Source organism: Diplotaxodon limnothrissa, linkage group LG3 (assembly GCF_057381915.1).
Source record: "Diplotaxodon limnothrissa isolate DT_005_m linkage group LG3, D_limnothrissa_male_GT1.1, whole genome shotgun sequence".
NCBI classification, from domain to species: Eukaryota; Metazoa; Chordata; class Actinopteri; order Cichliformes; family Cichlidae; genus Diplotaxodon; species Diplotaxodon limnothrissa.
In genome coordinates, this window is record NC_140598.1 from 54,412,124 (window position 1) to 54,430,340 (window position 18,217).

At 42.8% G+C, this 18,217-nt stretch overlaps 1 protein-coding gene across 3 annotated transcripts in view; it reads right to left on the bottom strand.

The window, feature by feature from the left end:
* Positions 1-560: 560 nt before the first annotated feature.
* The window catches only part of LOC146636606 (regulator of G protein signaling 12-like), a 42,224-nt gene continuing 24,567 nt past the window's right edge, over positions 561-18,217 (bottom strand). For 2 of the 3 annotated variants that reach the window (XM_085350933.1, XM_085350932.1), the window contains 14 exons: positions 17,540-17,709; positions 16,599-16,691; positions 14,786-14,929; positions 13,982-14,164; positions 13,743-13,890; positions 12,920-13,017; positions 12,502-12,693; positions 9,518-9,591; positions 9,276-9,402; positions 8,748-8,844; positions 8,422-8,477; positions 7,819-7,930; positions 7,030-7,581; positions 561-844 (listed from right to left, as the gene is read on the bottom strand). In XM_085350933.1, coding sequence (XP_085207059.1) covers positions 561-844; positions 7,030-7,581; positions 7,819-7,930; positions 8,422-8,477; positions 8,748-8,844; positions 9,276-9,402; positions 9,518-9,591; positions 12,502-12,693; positions 12,920-13,017; positions 13,743-13,890; positions 13,982-14,164; positions 14,786-14,929; positions 16,599-16,691; positions 17,540-17,709 — 2,330 coding nt within the window. Of the gene's footprint in view, positions 845-1,558; positions 1,564-7,029; positions 7,582-7,818; positions 7,931-8,421; positions 8,478-8,747; positions 8,845-9,275; positions 9,403-9,517; positions 9,592-12,501; positions 12,694-12,919; positions 13,018-13,742; positions 13,891-13,981; positions 14,165-14,785; positions 14,930-16,598; positions 16,692-17,539; positions 17,710-18,217 lie in introns of all 3 variants that reach the window. The other variant, XM_085350934.1, reaches the window with a different exon arrangement.

Here is an 18,217-nt window from a genome sequence, read left to right on the forward strand (position 1 = left end):
TAAAACTCAATATACCCAAACAGCTTAACAGCTTATTAAATCATTTGGTGATGGTTTCGAAATTGTTATCAAGAACCTGAACAAGCGTTTTCCTGAGCTTTAACCTTTTGGTTTCCACCACCAGAAGGCTGCCGGTTATTACATTGTTTTTTTGTTTAGAAGATGTTAAGCAGCTTCTTATCAAGCAGTGTCCTGTTTCTCAGTCATTTCCACTTTTTAAATTGTGTACAATTATTATCAACTGGTACCCCAAAGTGAGTTTCAGGCTTCTTCTGTGGTATTATTATTTAGCCTAACATGGCTCAAAATAGTTAATTATCAAAGCATACCAATAACAAAACATATCACTGTCCCAAAATTACAACCGGTACTAGAAGTCAACAGGATGCCTGAACTGTTTTTAAACAAATATACAATATCCATCACCATAATATTGATGCTTTAGTAAAGAAAACTGACAACTTGTACATGCAGCACATTGTTCGACTACATCTCCTCAAACAACAGTCGCTCAGGCTTTAAAAGTGCAGCAGTGGGGATGGGGGGGAGGGGGGGTCCCTTTAGACGATGGTGGCCTTGTAAAGATCTGTGTTGCAGTCCTGGCCCTCCGGTGGGTTGCGGCCGTTCTGGGGCATCTGGGCGTTTCTCATTTTGCTCTGGCACTGTCGCAGCTCGGCGACATAGCCCTGAAAACTCAGACTCAACTCAGAGTCCTCACCCTGGGATGTCTCCGCTGTTCCTTCTTCTAGATGTACTCCCTCCACATCCATCACCTCCTGAATGGTATGTGCAGCGTTGGCTTTTTTAGGAGGTGACTTGGCATTAGGTATCGTTTCTGTCGCCTCTGTGCAAGGGAGAGAAAAACAAAGCAAAACATGGAAGATATAAGATAAATTGATTTAGAGACAAGAGATACTTGGATATTGCAGATGATGGGTGGGATGGCCCATTCTGCATTCAAATGATATAACATCATAAGGAACCATTCACTGTACTTTAAAGGGCTGTCCACCCAGGAAGTTACTAGCACCAACATGGCAACCACAGACCACCAAAAGTGACATTCAGTAACTGTAAGCGACAGAGAGCAAAATTTCTGCTAGTGAATGCAAAAAGTAGGTAGATGCCAAGTTAAACCTTTCTCAACTTTGAGGTGTGAGATTACCAATAAGAATGAAGGACAAGCAACCAAAGCCTGGAATGTCCACCAGTGATCACCCGTCAACTAAAAAGCAGCCAATAGGCAAATTGCTTCTAGTGTGAGCGCCCATGTCCACCAAGTCCACCAACAAAAGATCCTGGGGAATAGTTTTCTAACGTTATATGCAGGATGGTGTTGGGAAATGAATAAGCAGACCCAACAGCCAAGTAATCATACTTCTTTGAAGTCCACTGCCTCAGGCGCACGTGTAGTTAGCAGTAGATGGATGAGCCACAAAAAAAAAAAGAAAAAAAAAAAAAAGGGGAGACACATGGATGTCCACACGGACCATCACTCTGTCTGATCCAAGCAGAAGGTATAATCACGCTTGAGAAATCCTACTACTCTGTAAGCTACACCCTCTTTCTGAAGTCAATGCAGGAAGTGCTAAAAAACCGCAGTTCCATTAATGGCCACTTGGACCTGACTCCAATCCCCAGAGACTGCCATGTTAAACAATTTGGTCTCAGCTAATTTCCTCTTCCTGACAGCATTTCATTTTGTTTTTTTGACAAATAATGTACAAACAGCCGGCCTGAAAACACTGCACTCCATTTTCAGTGGGTAAATTTCAAGTATTAACTTATATGTTAGCACTAATTAGCAGCTATCTAATTAGCAGCTATCTAATTAGCGCGATGTGCAGCCACACATTTTGTGCAGTTTCGCAGCTTGACAACCATGCTTGCCGGTGTTAACCAATATTCAATAACTTGATAATTTGTTTTGTCTGGGTAGCTACTTCCATCTTTTTGTTACAGTCCGTTTACACCGGGCTCAGTGCAGCTCCTCTTACCTTATACTTTATATGTTGATCTGTTGTTTAACAGAAACACTGAGTGCAGCTTTAGATAATCAATGTGGTTTCCAAAAATGCTCATTTACACAGGAGTGACTGCACAGATGTGCAAAACTATTCATTCTTGGCCTCCACATCTCTTTTACCTCTTATTACACTGGCTGACGGCCAGATGTTTAGCACAGCAATGCCAGATTTCAAAAGCACTCAAGCAAAATCTGTCACACTGTGCGAGTGCACATTTTAACTCCACTTTGCTTGATTTTAAGTTGAATAGTGGGCTTGTTTTTTTATATTTTAAGCATTCTATAGTTGTGTAATCATCCCAGCTGTTGTCATGATAGACTTGATGACATAACCACTTCTGCTTAAACTTGCTCAACTTTATAGCTGGTTCGTCAGAAAGATCGGACTAAAAACTGACAGGATTATATGCTGTACAGTAATTCAGTGCAATAAAATCTGATGCGACACATCTGAACATTACTGTCTTTATTTCCTTTAACCCCAGAGATGCATGACTTCATCGCAATACCCCTACAGGATAATAAATAAAACATGCTCAAACTTCCCCTCTCTTCGCTAATGCAAGCGCACTCAAGAAGCCACAAAGCCAGCGTTTCTTTTTGATGCTGGTGTTACAGCTATGGGTGATAAACTTTCCACATCTCATGTGAACCATGTGGCCTCCAGAGACTGTAAACACACGGACATAAGCACTACACTTCAACACACAGATGCTCTGAACTCGACTGGCTGTTATTCGTTGCTGTCCGATATATATGTAAACACTGTCAGTGAGCTCCAACAGCTGACCTTATGTAGACCCAGCAAACCTATCTATCCTGCAACAGCTTGAACAATCATACTTGGGGGGTGAGGGAGAAAACCTACAAGTACTTTTCCGGTTGTGTAATAGTTTCCAGCACTTGCGTTTGCTGGTTTACCTCATTTTGCTTACAAAGCATTTCTAGTGTTACTTGAATTTTGCTTTGCTTGCTAATAGGGCAATACAAGTGGATTATGTTCAGGCCAATTATTAAATAATAGTTAATGGCTATTTTACGCAATCTATAGAATGTGAGAGAAAATAGTGAAGACATAGGTTTTCACAAACCCTACCTTTAATTAAAGTCTTATTCTGTTGGTACAAAATAATTTGGGGGTAATTCAGTCCACAATCATAGAAGAGGAACGCAGCAAACCCTCACACCTACAGATAAAGTTTAGCCTGGCTGGAACAATTAATCAACTATAAAAATTAATTCATGTCAAAAGAATAATGAAGTCGCAGTTTGTTTTAGCTCTAGTCACAAACTAGAAAATTTGGGAAAGGCTTCTCTGTTCTCAGCCCCCACTCCCACAGTGAGGTTGTTAATATCGCAGTTCGTTAAAGACCACTGACTGAGCCACCTGGCTTTGTACTGATATGGTAAACCTTTTAATATTACTCACAATAAACCTACAAGATAGGGTTTAAATATGGTTTTTGCTTATAACATAAGCTTTACTTTGCTTAGTCATGGGAGATCAAACTCATGTAGCCATTACTCAAATGTAATTTCTGGACCTGGTGTGTGCACTTCTACCATTTACACATACACGCTTCTCATGCATGGATTCAGTGGTGTGCTTGCTGATTGGTCTGCACCATGTGATAATGAGGCACAACTGTTTAACATGGCCATTCCTCCTGTGGCAACTCCTTTCAGCAGCCATGGCGGCAGCAGGACGCTGAGCTCAAGCAGCCAGAACAGAACGGAACCAGCTCCAGTCCTCACTTAGTCTCCCTGCAAAAGATCCACATCAAGCCCTCCTCTGACCGCCAGATGGATGCTAAGGCAGGCCCGGGGATCAGCAGCTGTCTGCTTCGAGGACAGAAGACGAAGAAACGGGTGAAGCGGGCTTGAAGGACAGCTCAGTGGCATGGTGCCTCAGGTGCAGGCAGCTGAAATCGAGTCATTACAAAGCACTTTGTAATGCCCTGAGATAGAGTCTCAATTACCCCAAGGAATCCTTTAATCTTCCCTCAGCATGAGTGTATAAGAAGAAATAGAAAACTCAAGACAAACAAGCTCTTGTCGTGAACTTGCTGAATTATTCACTTCTGTAATTTATTGCTTAGTATTCAGACAAAGATGGCCGCCTGTTCTTGTTTATGAAGAGGGCAGCATTATTGTTGACTTAACTAAACACACTTTAAATTGAGTCTGAATCAGTGCTGTGTAGAGATACACTGTGTAATGTCGCCGCCTAGTGGGCATTCTATTCCCCACAGAGCCGTGGAGTAAGAGGGAGCATCAAGTTCAGCCCTGGTTCTCCTTTCTGATTTTGTCTTTTATAGTTTAATTAGGGCTTTAATTAAACTATAAAACTATTAAACTATAAAACTAGTACCCATTAAAGGTACTAAAAGCTTCAGATCACTGAAGAACTTTAGCCTTCTTTTGGATTCAAACCATATGCAGTTCAAGATATTTGTGTAACTGTCATGTGTGCACACTGGTGACTTTCCAGTAGAATTAGAGGAAATGTGAAAAATGGTACCGCGTGATGCACTTCTGCTGCTGTAGAAAGGATGTCTTTGACTTTCTGCATGGCATTAAAATGAGATCCATGTCAAGCTACCAAAGCAGCAATTACTGTATTCTTATTCTCTCGGAACAGCAGAGGGCGTCAGTCTAACAGTAATACAGAAAGCGAGGAGACATCTCTGCAGTGCCTGAAGTCAGCAGGATGACAGATAAAAGAAGAGGAACGCTGCTACTGCACAACATTGGCTTCGCTGCAGTTGGAATTAAAGATGCAACTGTACTCTGTGGGTGGTTTACTTTGTCTTAAACTAAAGAAAGCCAGCGAGCTTAACTTTCCACCCAAACTCAAATGTAACAACTTCATAAAGTCCAAAAAGTGAGAAAGTGAGAAAGTGGAGGCGTTTTAGCTCGCTGTAAAGATCCCAGCACAGCCTCGGTGATACCAAGGTGGCAAACTGCGCTTAAAGCGTGGCCATACCGAATCACTGCTCTGCTCCCGTTTTAGCAAGCGAGAGAAAAGAGAAACGGAGAGAAAGAGGCAGGGAGATAGATGAAAACCAGTAGTGACAGTTTCTATCTGTAGCTCAGACAACTCGTGGATAAGGTTACCATGGCGCCCGGTGGTGGGAAGAATCAGCCTGATGTGCTTAGCAACCAGAAAAGAGGAATGAGGCTGTATGAAAGCTGAAAAAGCTTCGATTTATCCTCCTCGTCTTGTGTGTGTAAGCCCTGCTTTGCATTAAAAGCGTAGATATGAAGACAAGGCAATAAGGTCATGTTTGTGCCCCTTTAAAAAAGTGCTTTGAGGTGCATCAAAAAGAGCAGCCGGAGCTGCTCTGTAGCTGGAACACAGGAGTGTGGTTATCTTCTTTTCTGACGACTTCACAGCGTGTCAGGAAAGGCTTCAACTCGAAGCCGTGATCATCACATGTAGGATATCAAAGCAACACTGTCACAGATCAAATCACTACTTCACTTCACATAGCATCACAGACAACACACACATATGCACGGAGGAGCGGGAAAAAAAAACACATAAAGGCGGGAAATGTGTGCAAGAGATGGCCATGCACTCAGAGCACGATGAACCAATGCCGAGGCAAAGCTTTGCAAACCCAATGCGAAACCCACACACACGCGCGCGAACAGCAGTGGCTCAATTTAAAGAAATAAAAGCAATATGTGTTATATCATCAACAACAGCAACAACAAGAAGCAGGTCGGCTGAGCAACGACACAGAATAAACACACACCGAGAGATCCTAGGAGTAAAAAAAATAAAGACACCCAGCGAGCAGTGACACTTGTGAAATGAGCGCGCACGAGGAAGGACACGGAGGAGTGGGAGCTGATGAGAGGAGGAAGCCACTAGACAAGAACAACAACAAAAAACAGAAAAAGAAAAAACAAATTAAACAAAAAAAGCTAAGAGAGAACGGAAGGAGGCATGTGGAGGTGGAGAGGACAAGCGGCGGGTGGCGGGGAGAGAGAGGGGAGGAGTGGGGGGGAGGGACTGATCTGACAAACGTGTAAAAAGACAGACGAGAGTGATTTCCAATTCTAACATTTATTAGATCTATTCAATCACAGGTACAGAGATTATTGGCAGTGATTATCTACAAACAGGCACCTAGAGAGCGAATGAGCCTGGTAAAGAATGACAGGCACTTCAACAATGTCACCAGCGCCAAGGAGCACTTGTCCTCCAATGACTAATAATTTTTCACCGTTGCTCAAACTGCTACAGCATGAGCTGTTTAATGGCTCACCGGATTTGTAGCATTGCGTAAAAAGAGAATGAAAAAAACATCTAGCTTTTTGACACGGACATTGTTGAATTGCTCTTAAGTAGAGGAGGTGGGATGGATAGGGATACAGCATTTATATGTACCGACTGTTAGGTATTTGCAGGTCCAACACTGTGCAGCAGTCTGGCTCAATTTTCTTTTTTTTGTACATGAAAGCTGATCTTTTTTTTCTCCTCTGATTTCTAATCTTCGGTACAACATCTAGCGTCCACATAACTGTCAAATATTGATCATTAATCTCTACGCATTGTGTATATTTCATTGATATTCAACAGATCTGCAATCAGTCACATTTTGCATGCACCCAAAAGGACAAAATATATCACTGGAAATCCGCTTATGTCAGTCACATGTTCAACTCAACAATTTGTGGCGAGGGAGGTGATATACAAGTAAACGTTACTCACGGAACAAAATACACAGGTCATTATTTACAGATCAATCTTGAGTAGTGTAATCATCATGATCAATCACACACATGCTTTGCTGAGCTTGATAAAGACGAATCAGGCAAACTGAGAAAGAGTCGATATCAATTTGTCATTAAAGTGCATCAGAGTCAGTGTAGAGGGAGTTTTATTGTCAAAGTGGTCCTGTTCCTGACCACACACATGCATGTACAACACACACACGCACAAGCACACACGCAAACACACCGAGTGTTAGGTTGTTACACTGTAGAAATACCTGAACTGGACTTTCCCTCTTCACCCGTGTCTTTAGCCTGGGAGCAGGGCGGTGGCGGGGTGAAGTTGGCTGCCGGCAGGCTGCTATCGAAGGACGACACAGGGGATGGTGAAGGAGGCAGCAGGGTGGGGCTGCTGATGTCGCCTTCACCGATGAGAGTCAGGTCGGTGTTGGCGTCCTCCTCCACGGTGCGAAGGGTTGGACGGGTGTCTGAGGGCCGGAGGATGGGGGACATGTGAGTGCCGAAGGTTGGATGGCGTGGAGGGGGCATGAGGCACCGCCTGGAGTGTCCGTTCGCACTGGAGCTAAGAGAGGAGTCGAGGCTCTCCGAGCGTAGGCTGGAAGTGAGGGGGCTCCGGGAGGGAATGCCATTCTCTCGAACCGGCTTCAGGGAGTTGGGGGTGGAGCAGGCCAGGTCGGAGGACACGGAGACAGAGGAAGTGGGCGGAGTCAGTCGCAGGAAGTCGGGAAGCACTAGGTCGTCTTTGTTCAGGAGACCACGCTGGTCGTTGGCTCGGGTGCTCTGCGCCCGGCTCAGCAGCTCAAAGAATTCTGGAAAACAGTTCAAGCACATTTCCTCACTTGAAAGTTTCCACACACACGCAAGAAAAGGATTAGCTGGGTGTGACGTGCAGCAGAGCAACCTCGCTCCTCTTAAGAGAAAAGAACCCTCGTGGAACTAACAAAGACACGAGTTAGTCTTAAAGGCAAAGCAAAGCTAAGAATTCCACCACAAGTTGAAAAAAAGAAAAGAAAGAAAGACAAATAAGGAGAAAAAGGGGGATTTACCTTCAGCTTCATCTATATTAATCTTTTTCTGTTTTCTCTTATCCCTTGGGAGTGCTGAGTCTGGTCCACTTGGCCTCACAGAAAAGTCCTTTGGTGCTGACCTCTCATCTCCCTGCAGATTCAACAATAACAAGGCACTCTATTAAGGGGATGGAGGGACGATGTGGTGTGTGGGGAGGTCGTAAGGGGTGGGGTGGGATGGGGGCGAAGCTAAGCACGAGCTGCTAAGCACCCTACTGAGCAGTTTGTCCAGATTTACTGAGACCTTCAGGTAAAGATGAGCTTGGTCCATCTGTCGGCTGTGTGTCTTTAAGGACCCTGATAGAATCCAGACTAAGCAGGATCTGCCTTCATATGGTGCAATAACTCGAGCGGAGAAAACAGGAGCGAGTGAGTCAGCCATAGGCAGTGTTAGGGAGAGGAAGACCCCAAAATAACAGTAATAATAATATAAAAAAAAGGAAGTAAACACCAACTGATAGCTTAGCATTGGCTCAGTGTTAATAATGTTATTAAATGATGTTGCAGAAGCAGCAGCAGAAAAAGACAAAAACACCACTCTTTTTATCATTGTGTGAGAATAAAGATGTGACGAGTACTCACTGTCGCAGAAAAACTCCGGGTTGGGTGACTTTTTAAGGAGGAAGACTTGGATTTGTCTATTTGAGAGAGAGAGAGAGAGAGAGAGAGAGAGAGAGAGAGAGAAACAGAGAGATGTGTACATGAAAAAGTCATCGGGGTGAGAAACTGATGAGGAAGAGCGTGAGACAGAGAGGGGAGGAGAGGGTGCTTGAGGCGTAATGAGAGAGACGTCTTGCAAAAACTCGTACACGTTAATCAGCAGGATGACTGAGGTGGGCGTGATTTACATTTTTCTGGTGCCTTGATGAGAAAGGACAAACCAGTTTTGTTTTCTTGTTCCATTCTACCTTTGACTGAACAGGGATCTGCTCGCTCCAGCACAACTCGCAGGCCGTCCAGACTCGATATGGGGGCACCCAGATCCAGAGGCTCAGTCTCGCCGCTCTATTATAAAATAAAATTTGAAGGTCAACATGTTAGTATCCTCACCTGTTGTGCGGAAATCTAAATACTGCTGCTGCGCGTGTTCCTTTGCTTAGTTTATAAACCACCTTTCAGCTCTGGTCTACTGTATAATACAGTTATAATGCCTGGAAACCCACAGGACTGAAATAAATCTGACAGGGGTTTAGGGGGAGGAGTAGAGAGTCGGCATGTTTGAGGAGTGTCGTCATTCTTAATTATAGCCCCGGTGTTTCGTCTTAGCAGGCTGGGCTGAGTCAGAGTGCTAACCACTGTGTAGAGATGGAAAAGGATGCGGTCGTTTTACCCCCCTAACCATGATACTCCACCCTGTGGCACAGTCACACACTACACAGGCTGCTGTCTGGACACACGGGAGCTTCAAAAGGATTAAGGCACTGGAGACGACTTACTATTTTGGCCACAAGATCAGCGAGGTGGAGACCATATTTGGCCACCACGGGCCGCAGGACCTCAGTGACTGGCTTGGTCGGCTTGGCTTTCAGCCCCACGGAGCGGTTAATGGGCACCAGATCCAACCTACCAGTGAGCCGAGAGCATCAAAGTAAATGTGACAGCAATGAAAGCAGAAACGCAAAATGAGAAACTGAAGGCGATTAACAGACTCAAGGGAACACTGATCGGTTGTTCATACCTAAACAATGTGCGCTTCTCCAGTCTCAGGTCTCTGGAGCTTAGTGTCATACAGTCTTGGTCCAACACTAAAGGCTAAAAGGGAAAAAAAGCATAAAACTGCACATTAGCAGTACATAAAGAGCCAGGATCAAACACAGTATTGAGCGCTATAAACAGCAATGAAAAAAACAAATTATCTGTAATTCTCTTTTTGATTCACTTCACAACTTATATTTGCTAACAAGGACTCCTCAGGTGTGCTGTACCCAGATATTTAAGTGTCTGGATATTGGAAGTATTTGTTTTTTTGTAAATATGAAAAATATCTGCCATCTTAGCTCGAGTACAAGATCGCGGCACATCCATCATCTTTTTTTAAACAATATTTTTGTTGTTTTTGCAGCAGCATACAAAGATTTGTTTTCACAGTAATATGCAGCAGTAGTAAAAACACTCCCCCCCTCACCTTCCACCCCTGCTCTCTCCCAAACCTACATCAAATAAAAACACATAAAATGTGCATACATTTGTGCAGTATGTGGTATTTATACATCCATCATCATTAAACTGTGTACACTAATTTTGTCAAGATGACATAAAAATTATAAAGTCACAAGACACACCCCGGCCTGCTGAAGTTCCTTTTTCAAGGTAATTATTAGACATGGCACATACCACTTTTTTATGTCCGATACCAATACCGATATCATAAATTTGGATATCGGCCGATACCGATATGAATCCGATATAGTGTGTTTTTTAATCAATAAAACTGGGTTTTTTTATATCTTGCTGCATTTTGTATAAGTTAATACTCAAGTTTAAATAAACAACAACACTAAAGCTATTCTGTTATACCTGTATGCAAAAAATACACTGCACCCAAAATATTTCATAGTTCAGCAACACTGATCAATCTAATAAACTTAAACCTGCACCATCCTCCCTAATCTGGTATTTTAAAGAGTAAGCAACCTAACCAATAGGGTTAGTCATCGGGGTGAGAAACTGATGACCCCCCCCCACCTCATGATGCTTAATCGATGTAATCAACTTTAATTTGATGCAGTGTGAAAAAAAATGCACAGAAATCAATTATTTTTCAAGAAATATTAAATAGATTCAACATCTTTCTTCAACATAATTGCAGACTGCACAGATGGTATCTTCCCAAAGGAAAAAGTACTATAGCTTACTAGGGTATATATATATTAGACTTAATAGTTACTATATACAGTAATGGACTTCTATACATTTTACATCAGATTAAAACTTTGGGTGTAAGATTCAGATAATTATTTATTAAAAGCTAGACATTTTAAATGAGAATAAAGAAAAGTATGTCTTTGTGCCTCCTTTTCCCTGTTCATGCCCTATCGGCCCCCCTGGCTAAACTTTGCTAGATCCGCCCCTGCACAGTTACCAGCCGTCAGGTACATAGAAAAAGATCCTGGTGTAGAAAGTAATATTAAATAAATTCTAACAACAGATTAAACGTGCTGCTGTTGTTCAGCCGCTGGTTTCCTCTTTCTGGCGCGAAGTGGGCCAAAAACAAAGAAGAGAGACGGACTCACGACAGAAAAGCCGATCAGCTGATCATTAATCAGTTTCATGATTGAAGTAGCAGCAGGAGAGGGAGGGAGAGAGAAGAGGCAGTCGCTCCATATATCGGTTGTTAAGCTTAACGCGGGAATGCTTTACAAACATTCACTTGCTTTACTTCTCTCTGGGTTAACTTCCTCGGAGATGAAATGCCGGATTGCTAGCGAGGCTACAAATACACACAGCTGCTCTATCACGTGACGCACACTGCTCCGACATGTTATGAGCCGAGTTACACCATGTCGCAAGTTTTGTGAGGTGCTTTTTTGATATTTAATGGATCGGATTACATTTTTTATTTCTCTCTGATATCCGATCCAGTAATTTAGGTCAGTATCGGACCGATACCAATACGCAATATCGGATCGGTCCATCTCTAGTAATTATGTGCATTTTTGTTTTGTTTTGCTTTTGTAATTGTGAAAAATGTCAGCTTGACACTCTCCTCATTCAAAGTAATGATTATCATGTTCACTGTTTCAAACTTCATCAGCTTTTACTGAATAATTATGGGTGCCCCAGCTTATATTAGAGAGAGCCTGACAGATATATCAATAGGGCTAATACTTCTTTGGGGGGTTCCTGGAAGCACACCTGCTTCATTATATTATTAAGCATGACACAAGCAATCCTTTATCTTAAAATTAGATTTTTGAAAACTGGGTTTTGGCATAGATGAGCTTCTCAGAAGGCCGATCATTTTCTGATCAATCGGTATCAGTATTTCTAAAGGCCAATAAAAGACAATTTTAAGAGGTTACACACTTTGTCCACAGAGGACACATTGGAGCATCCATATTGGCAACAATTTTAGAACGCCACAAACGCAACGATCAGCTGATCCCAGCAAAACAAGGAGTGTAAATGAGTAATCTGTGAATCGTTGTAACAAGATTACGTTTAAACTGCGTTGTCATATTATGTCAGTAAGGAATCACAAATATTTGCACATAACAAATTTTAGGGAAATACATCTGTTTCATGTATCTGAAATTAAAAAGAAATATTTGCCAACATATTGGCTTTTCAAGTAACCGAATATTGGTATTGGTATCATTCTTAAAAATCCTATATCAGTCAGAGTAAGCAGTAAACAGAATGTGACCCCTATGTGAGATACTGTGTTTCTTCTACCCTTTCTTTGATGACTCTCAGATAGTTTTTTTGTAACCAAAGCTTTGTCTTTTTCCTTCTGATAAGTTCTACAGAACTCAAAAGTCTCTATTTGGGAGAGCCTCACCCCTAATGAAACAAAGCAACTCCTAAAGGCTACATTTTATTTTCTTAGTGTAAGCACAGCTGAATAACTCCGCTCAAATTCTTTCTGTAGCAGTGCTTAGCTTACTGGGACAGCAGCAGCAGATGTACGGTATGCAGCATTTGACAGCAGTTTGTTCTCACCTTGTCTCCTCCCACGAGGAAAAGGTCAACGGCAGCAACGTTGACACTAATGTTCTGGCAGAGTTCTTGGAGGACTTCCCTGATGGAGGCACCTGGCCGAAGGCTGACAGAAGAGCAGGAGCCGTTGGGTAGCAGCACGCTGCACTGTTTGGGAGCACGTTCCCACGCTCCAACCGAGTGGCGATTATCAGACTATGGTCAAAGAATTAAAAATAAACGCATATATAAATAAATACTTTTTAATATTATAAATATATATATATATATATATGTGTGTGTTTTTTCTTCCATGTGACCCATAAACAAAAAAACTCCATGGTCTGAGAAGTATATAAAAAACTGCTGCGGCCCTATTATAATAGCTTCACCAGACACTGAGCTCTGTGTTGCCATGGTGACCTGTCCATAGGAGTCTTACCTCAATCTTGCCAGCGGAGCAGGAAATGGGCATCTCCAGACTGGTACCGGATGACAAGGAGCCCTGGGACTCCCTCCTCCCATTACTGCCCCAGTAATCTGCACAGCGCAGTGCAGAGTACGACAGATTAGTGCACGTCAGAGAGACATGAGCGCACTGCTCATTTTACATGACACTTACAATATGCAACACCGACGTGTAATATGACTAATAACAGTGTTTCAGTATCGAAGTTGGTCACTGGAAGATTTTGGCAAACAGAAAGGCGCGTTTTATCAAAGAGAATAAATAAAGGATATGAGTGGGAGTTGGAGTTTCATTTCAGGACAAATGCATTTAGAGAGAGTGTAAAATGTATATTTAGTCACATTAAGTAAGAACAGAATCGAGTTTTTTTGCACACAACTGGCATGAGAAAGAAACTACAAGTAATCATTACGGATGTAAGCCTAAAAGTCAGAAAATGGAATTGTAGATTAAAGTTTATGGCCAGTCTTAAATAAAATCAACCCAAAACATAATAACAACTTAAAAACAAAACAATAAAAAAAACACTAAGACTATCATTTAAACCCTTCCTTGGGCCTCCTCAGTGTGTCAGGACGCAACAAGTATGTTTTTGCCAGGGTACCAGTGGTATGTCTGTGTGTTTCTCAGTGTGTGAGAGACTTCCAGCTGTGTTTCTTCACTTCTACCCTGCATGTATCTCACTCCAGCCCTGGAGCTGGCACTGATTTGGTGTCTTATTCAAGGACAATTGAGCACTGCAGACGTTTGTGTCGGGGACGTTTGAAACATTCACCGTTGTCAGTTCACTCCTTACCGAGGTTAATGTCTCCGATGTCCTTCTTCTTTGGACCCTTCCCAAAGCTTCTGTTGCGCGACCAAGAGAAGAAGCCACGTTTCTTGTCGGCGCTCTCGTCTCTGCCGTCTTCATTCAGTGACCTCCCTGAGCGCTGCTTTCTGACGTCCTGTGGATTGGGAGGCAAATAGACCCGTTATCAGTCAGTCTGGACAACAACCGCACAACTCCGTGAGAAGTGTCTTTAATAAATGCTATACCTTTTTGGGGGTCGATAGGGTGGAACGGTCAGAGCTGGCACTGTGCTTTGAGGGGGCGGGGCTGCAGGGGATTTGGTAGGGGTCCGGCAAGGGCTGACCGTCCATCTCAGCACGCATGCACTCCTGGTAGAGGGAGGACTTGAGGAAACGTGAATAGCTGTCAAATTTCATCAAGTTGAAGATCTGCGGACGTGGTGAGAGGGGCCGATGAGTAAGACATCGCAAGTGAGGATTTGACCAAAAAAATACATAAATAAATAAAAAGAGAAGAGAAGATGTGCAATAGACAAAAAGCTGCTAGTGTTAACATATGGTTACAGCTCATGTTTTGACAGCAGCCTTAACGGTTAAAATTTAATCATACTCATGTGCACACTGAAAATATACAGATCTCTGACTGTGTGTCTATGGGGCTGTGTGTACAGTATGTGCTAGGTTCTCTGTGGGTGTATGCCAGTTTGTGTTTATCTCTCTGGTAAAGCCTCAGAGCCCTTTTGTAAACAAATGCAGATGGCCACCAAAAAAAAAGCCAATATGCTTGTGCTAAGTGACTAAAGGCTAGATGAGAACAGAACCCCCTACTGCACGCAGAATCCCTCCTCCATTAATACTGTCTAGAAAAAGCTTGATCCTCAGCTTGATACCGAACAACTGAAGAATTCAAATGAGGTTCTCACAAAGGGCCTGTCACTAAAAGTCAAACTGTTTGTTGAATGTTTTGATTACTGCGGGAGCACCGCATTATTTATCCGCTGCCTCATTTGGAACACTAATAAATAAACTCAACAGCTGTCTCGTTGCTACCTGTAGCTGCTGGGTCTTGAACATGTCAGGCCTTGGGGAGGTTAGCACGTCATCGGCCAGCTGGGCTTGGCTGTCGATGTTGACCGGCATGGTGGCCTTGCTGGACAGGAAGCTGTTATAGATCTCCCCTGCTCTCTGGGACAGCTGCAGGAAAGAGAATTGTTGAGAATTTGTGATGAGTGTGTGTGTTATGCTATGCCACAGTGACGCAAACACCATCATGCTTGTTTTATGGTTTGTTTAGCGATCCCCCCCCAAAAAAAAGGGTATGCATCTAATGGAAACATGCTTGCATGCAGTCCTTAAACAACCCAGAACCATGCAGCTCTACATAACTTGAAGGTGATTGGTTGAAAAAGTGGACGGAAACAGGAACAGGGGAGTTAATGGGAAAAAGCACAAAAAAAATCCAAAATAAGACCAAAATAAAGCATGAGAAGCACAGATGGTGGCCGCAGCACTTTTTTTTGACTGTTTTTAACACTTAGTTTCACTTCAGCTCTTCGCATGTTATAAGTTTGCCCTTTTCTATGGCTGGCTGAAGGACCAAAAATTTTACTTAGCCCACATACTGGCTGTTTGTGACACTGCCCCCTAGTGCAGTAATCAGCTACAACATGTAAGCGATATCTGTTACAGTTAGACGTATGCACAACTCTTTTTAGAACCTTTCTTGTAACCTGGGTAAGTGGCTTATGTCTTTGGCAGCATTCATTTATACTTTTGCGCGCTCTTAATGACCTTGTGCTTATGTCCAAGTGTTGTATATGCAGCGCCAGCCACAATAAAAACAAATCAAAATCCCGGGACACTGTTCTTTCCGGGGTCCTCACTTTTTCTTGTGCTTTTTTCCCCCTGTGAGCCTTCATAATGAGGGTATGACTTCTTCCTTATACTAAAGTCATTGTTGATAATATCTCAGTAATAAAAGTGCAATAGTTGCGGGTTGCGTAGATGCGTTGATGTAGTTACATTTCCAGGTACGTGCACATCAGGTCATGGCGTAAGTTACTTTGTAGGGTCTCAGGGGGGTTACCTAACTATGATGTAGATTCAACTGTAAAGCCGTCTGTAGGCAGTGCATACGACCACACCATGTTAGAGCCTTCCCCCTCTTTTTGGTTTCCCTTTCAAAATAAAAGTACATTTTAAGAGTCTACATCAGCTAAGTGAGCAGATTCGGTTTAGTCTGAACCTTTTAGAGAGAAGTAGGTAGATTAGCTAGAGTAGCTGAATCTTGAGTCACTGATGTAGATCAAAGCGATCGTGGCTCAAGAGTTGGGAGTTCGCCTTGTAATCGGAAGGTTGTCGGTTCGAGCCCCAGCTTGGACAGTCTCGGTCGTTGTGTCCTTGGGCAAGACACTTCACCCGTTGCCTACTGGTGGTGATCAGAGGGCCCGGTGGCGCCAGTGTCCGGTAGCCCCAGGGTGGCTGTGGCTACAATCTAGCTTGCCATCACCAGCGTGTGAATGGGTGGATGACTGGATGTGTAAAGCGCTTTGAGGTCCTTAGGGACTAGTAAAAGCGCTATACAAATACAGGCCATTTACCATTCAAAATAAAAGCTCCACATACGTTATAGGAAATTAGCAGTGTGCTTTAAAGTATGCTAGACTGTCAAGCTAAAAGAGAATAAATAAATAATACTTATTTTAATTGTGTGACAAATGATTTACAGAAAAAAAGAAAACTCAGGTCTTAAACACTTCATATTTTTTAGTATGACCTTTGGTTAAAGGGGATAATCCAACAATTCACAGTGGGCCCCCAAACAAAACTGTCACAGGATCTGCAGCTGCACACTGTAGCTTACCTGCTTTTTATCTGTTGCAGGGACATGACTGAAGTATTCACAGGCCTGCCAGAACAAGATATTCTCCTCGCTGAATTCTTTCTTGAGAAATTCCTGTGGAAACACACAGTAAAAGAGGGTTTTTTTTTCCCTCTGTCTATGTAATCTCAACTGGTGATCACATTCTCATCTTTCCAGTTCTGCTGCTGTTGAGACCAGTCGAGCGGGCAGATATTACTGGGTGTAATGTAACAAGATTGGTGTAAGTGTAGGCGCAGGATGGTGTAGGCGAGCGCAGCTCTGATCAGTACTGAGGGAAGGTGAGGAGGGAGGTGGTTCTGGGATGGAAGAACTTAATGTTGAGCTTTCTGAAGGTGTTGTGGGCTAAATTCAAAAGCACATCTTTTATGTGGGAGGAAATGGTACATGACAATAAACTCACTCACTCACTCACTCACTCACCAGGGTTTAGTGTTGGTAAATGGCTCTTCACTTTAACCAGACGGAAAAGAATTCATTCATATATCACACTACAGCTTTTTTTTTTTTTTACACTATATCAACTCTTTAATACTAATATTAATAGTACATCTGGATGTAAATATTTCCCTCTGAAGACAGTGGAGCTCAGAATTGAGCTAAAATGGATGCATATTAGTCATCAGTTGAACAAGTACAGAACTAAAATAAACTGGCAGAGAGATAATTTGGAAGTGTTTGCTAACACGTCTGTCCGTGTTGCAGTTGGAGCTAGTTTCTATTAATCTCAGAAATATTAAATAATGCCTCAAGTATTCAAAATATTCTTTCCTTTTTTGCTCATTAGTCTCCAAAAGTAACATCTGGAATTACAGGACTTTGATCTACATCAGTGACTCAAATCTAAAGCACAGAGAAGCTTTCAGCAAACCCCTTAATAACACTCTTGATAACCTCCGAAAGGATTCTTTCTCCAAGCTTACCGAGAAGTAGCGCACACCCACGGGATCCTGGAGGAGACGCTCAAAGCAGGAGGACCAGCTGGCCACACGCTGCTCTGGAGCCCCTCGGTTGCTGCCTGCTCCTGGAAGGCTGCCATTACTGTTCAGGCTGCTCTGGCTGCAGCAGCTCTGCAGCTGGATCCCACTATAGTCTGCGAGACAGGAGAGTGCAGTGCAAAGGTTAGAGAGCGCTGATGCTAAAGGGTAATTCCAGCCAGAGGGGGGGGGGTACCAGATCTAGATTCTCCACTGTGGCCTCTCACCCTTTCTAAATATAACAGTGGTGTTTTGTATGTTTTACTTCCTTTGAGCAGTTTTAACTTCACTGAATGTTTTTTAAAACAAAAGCTACAGTTGGACTGCAATTAAATCCATGGCAAATGGAAATGAGATCCTCGTTAATCAGAAATTTCCAAAGGTAGGTACATCAATCACATCTGGCGCTCGTGCTAATGCTATTCATGCAGTCCACTCAAAATTCTCACAACCTGTTCAATAATTTCCTTTCCTTTAGTTGAAGCAAATCTAAAATAAAGGAAAGAACACACAATTTGTCAGAAAATTAATGATCCTGTTAGAGAGGGGAAAATTTACCCTAAAGCTTTTTAGACTAGAAAGGCAAGAAGTGCACAAAGACACAGCAGAGGTTGCTCACATTGC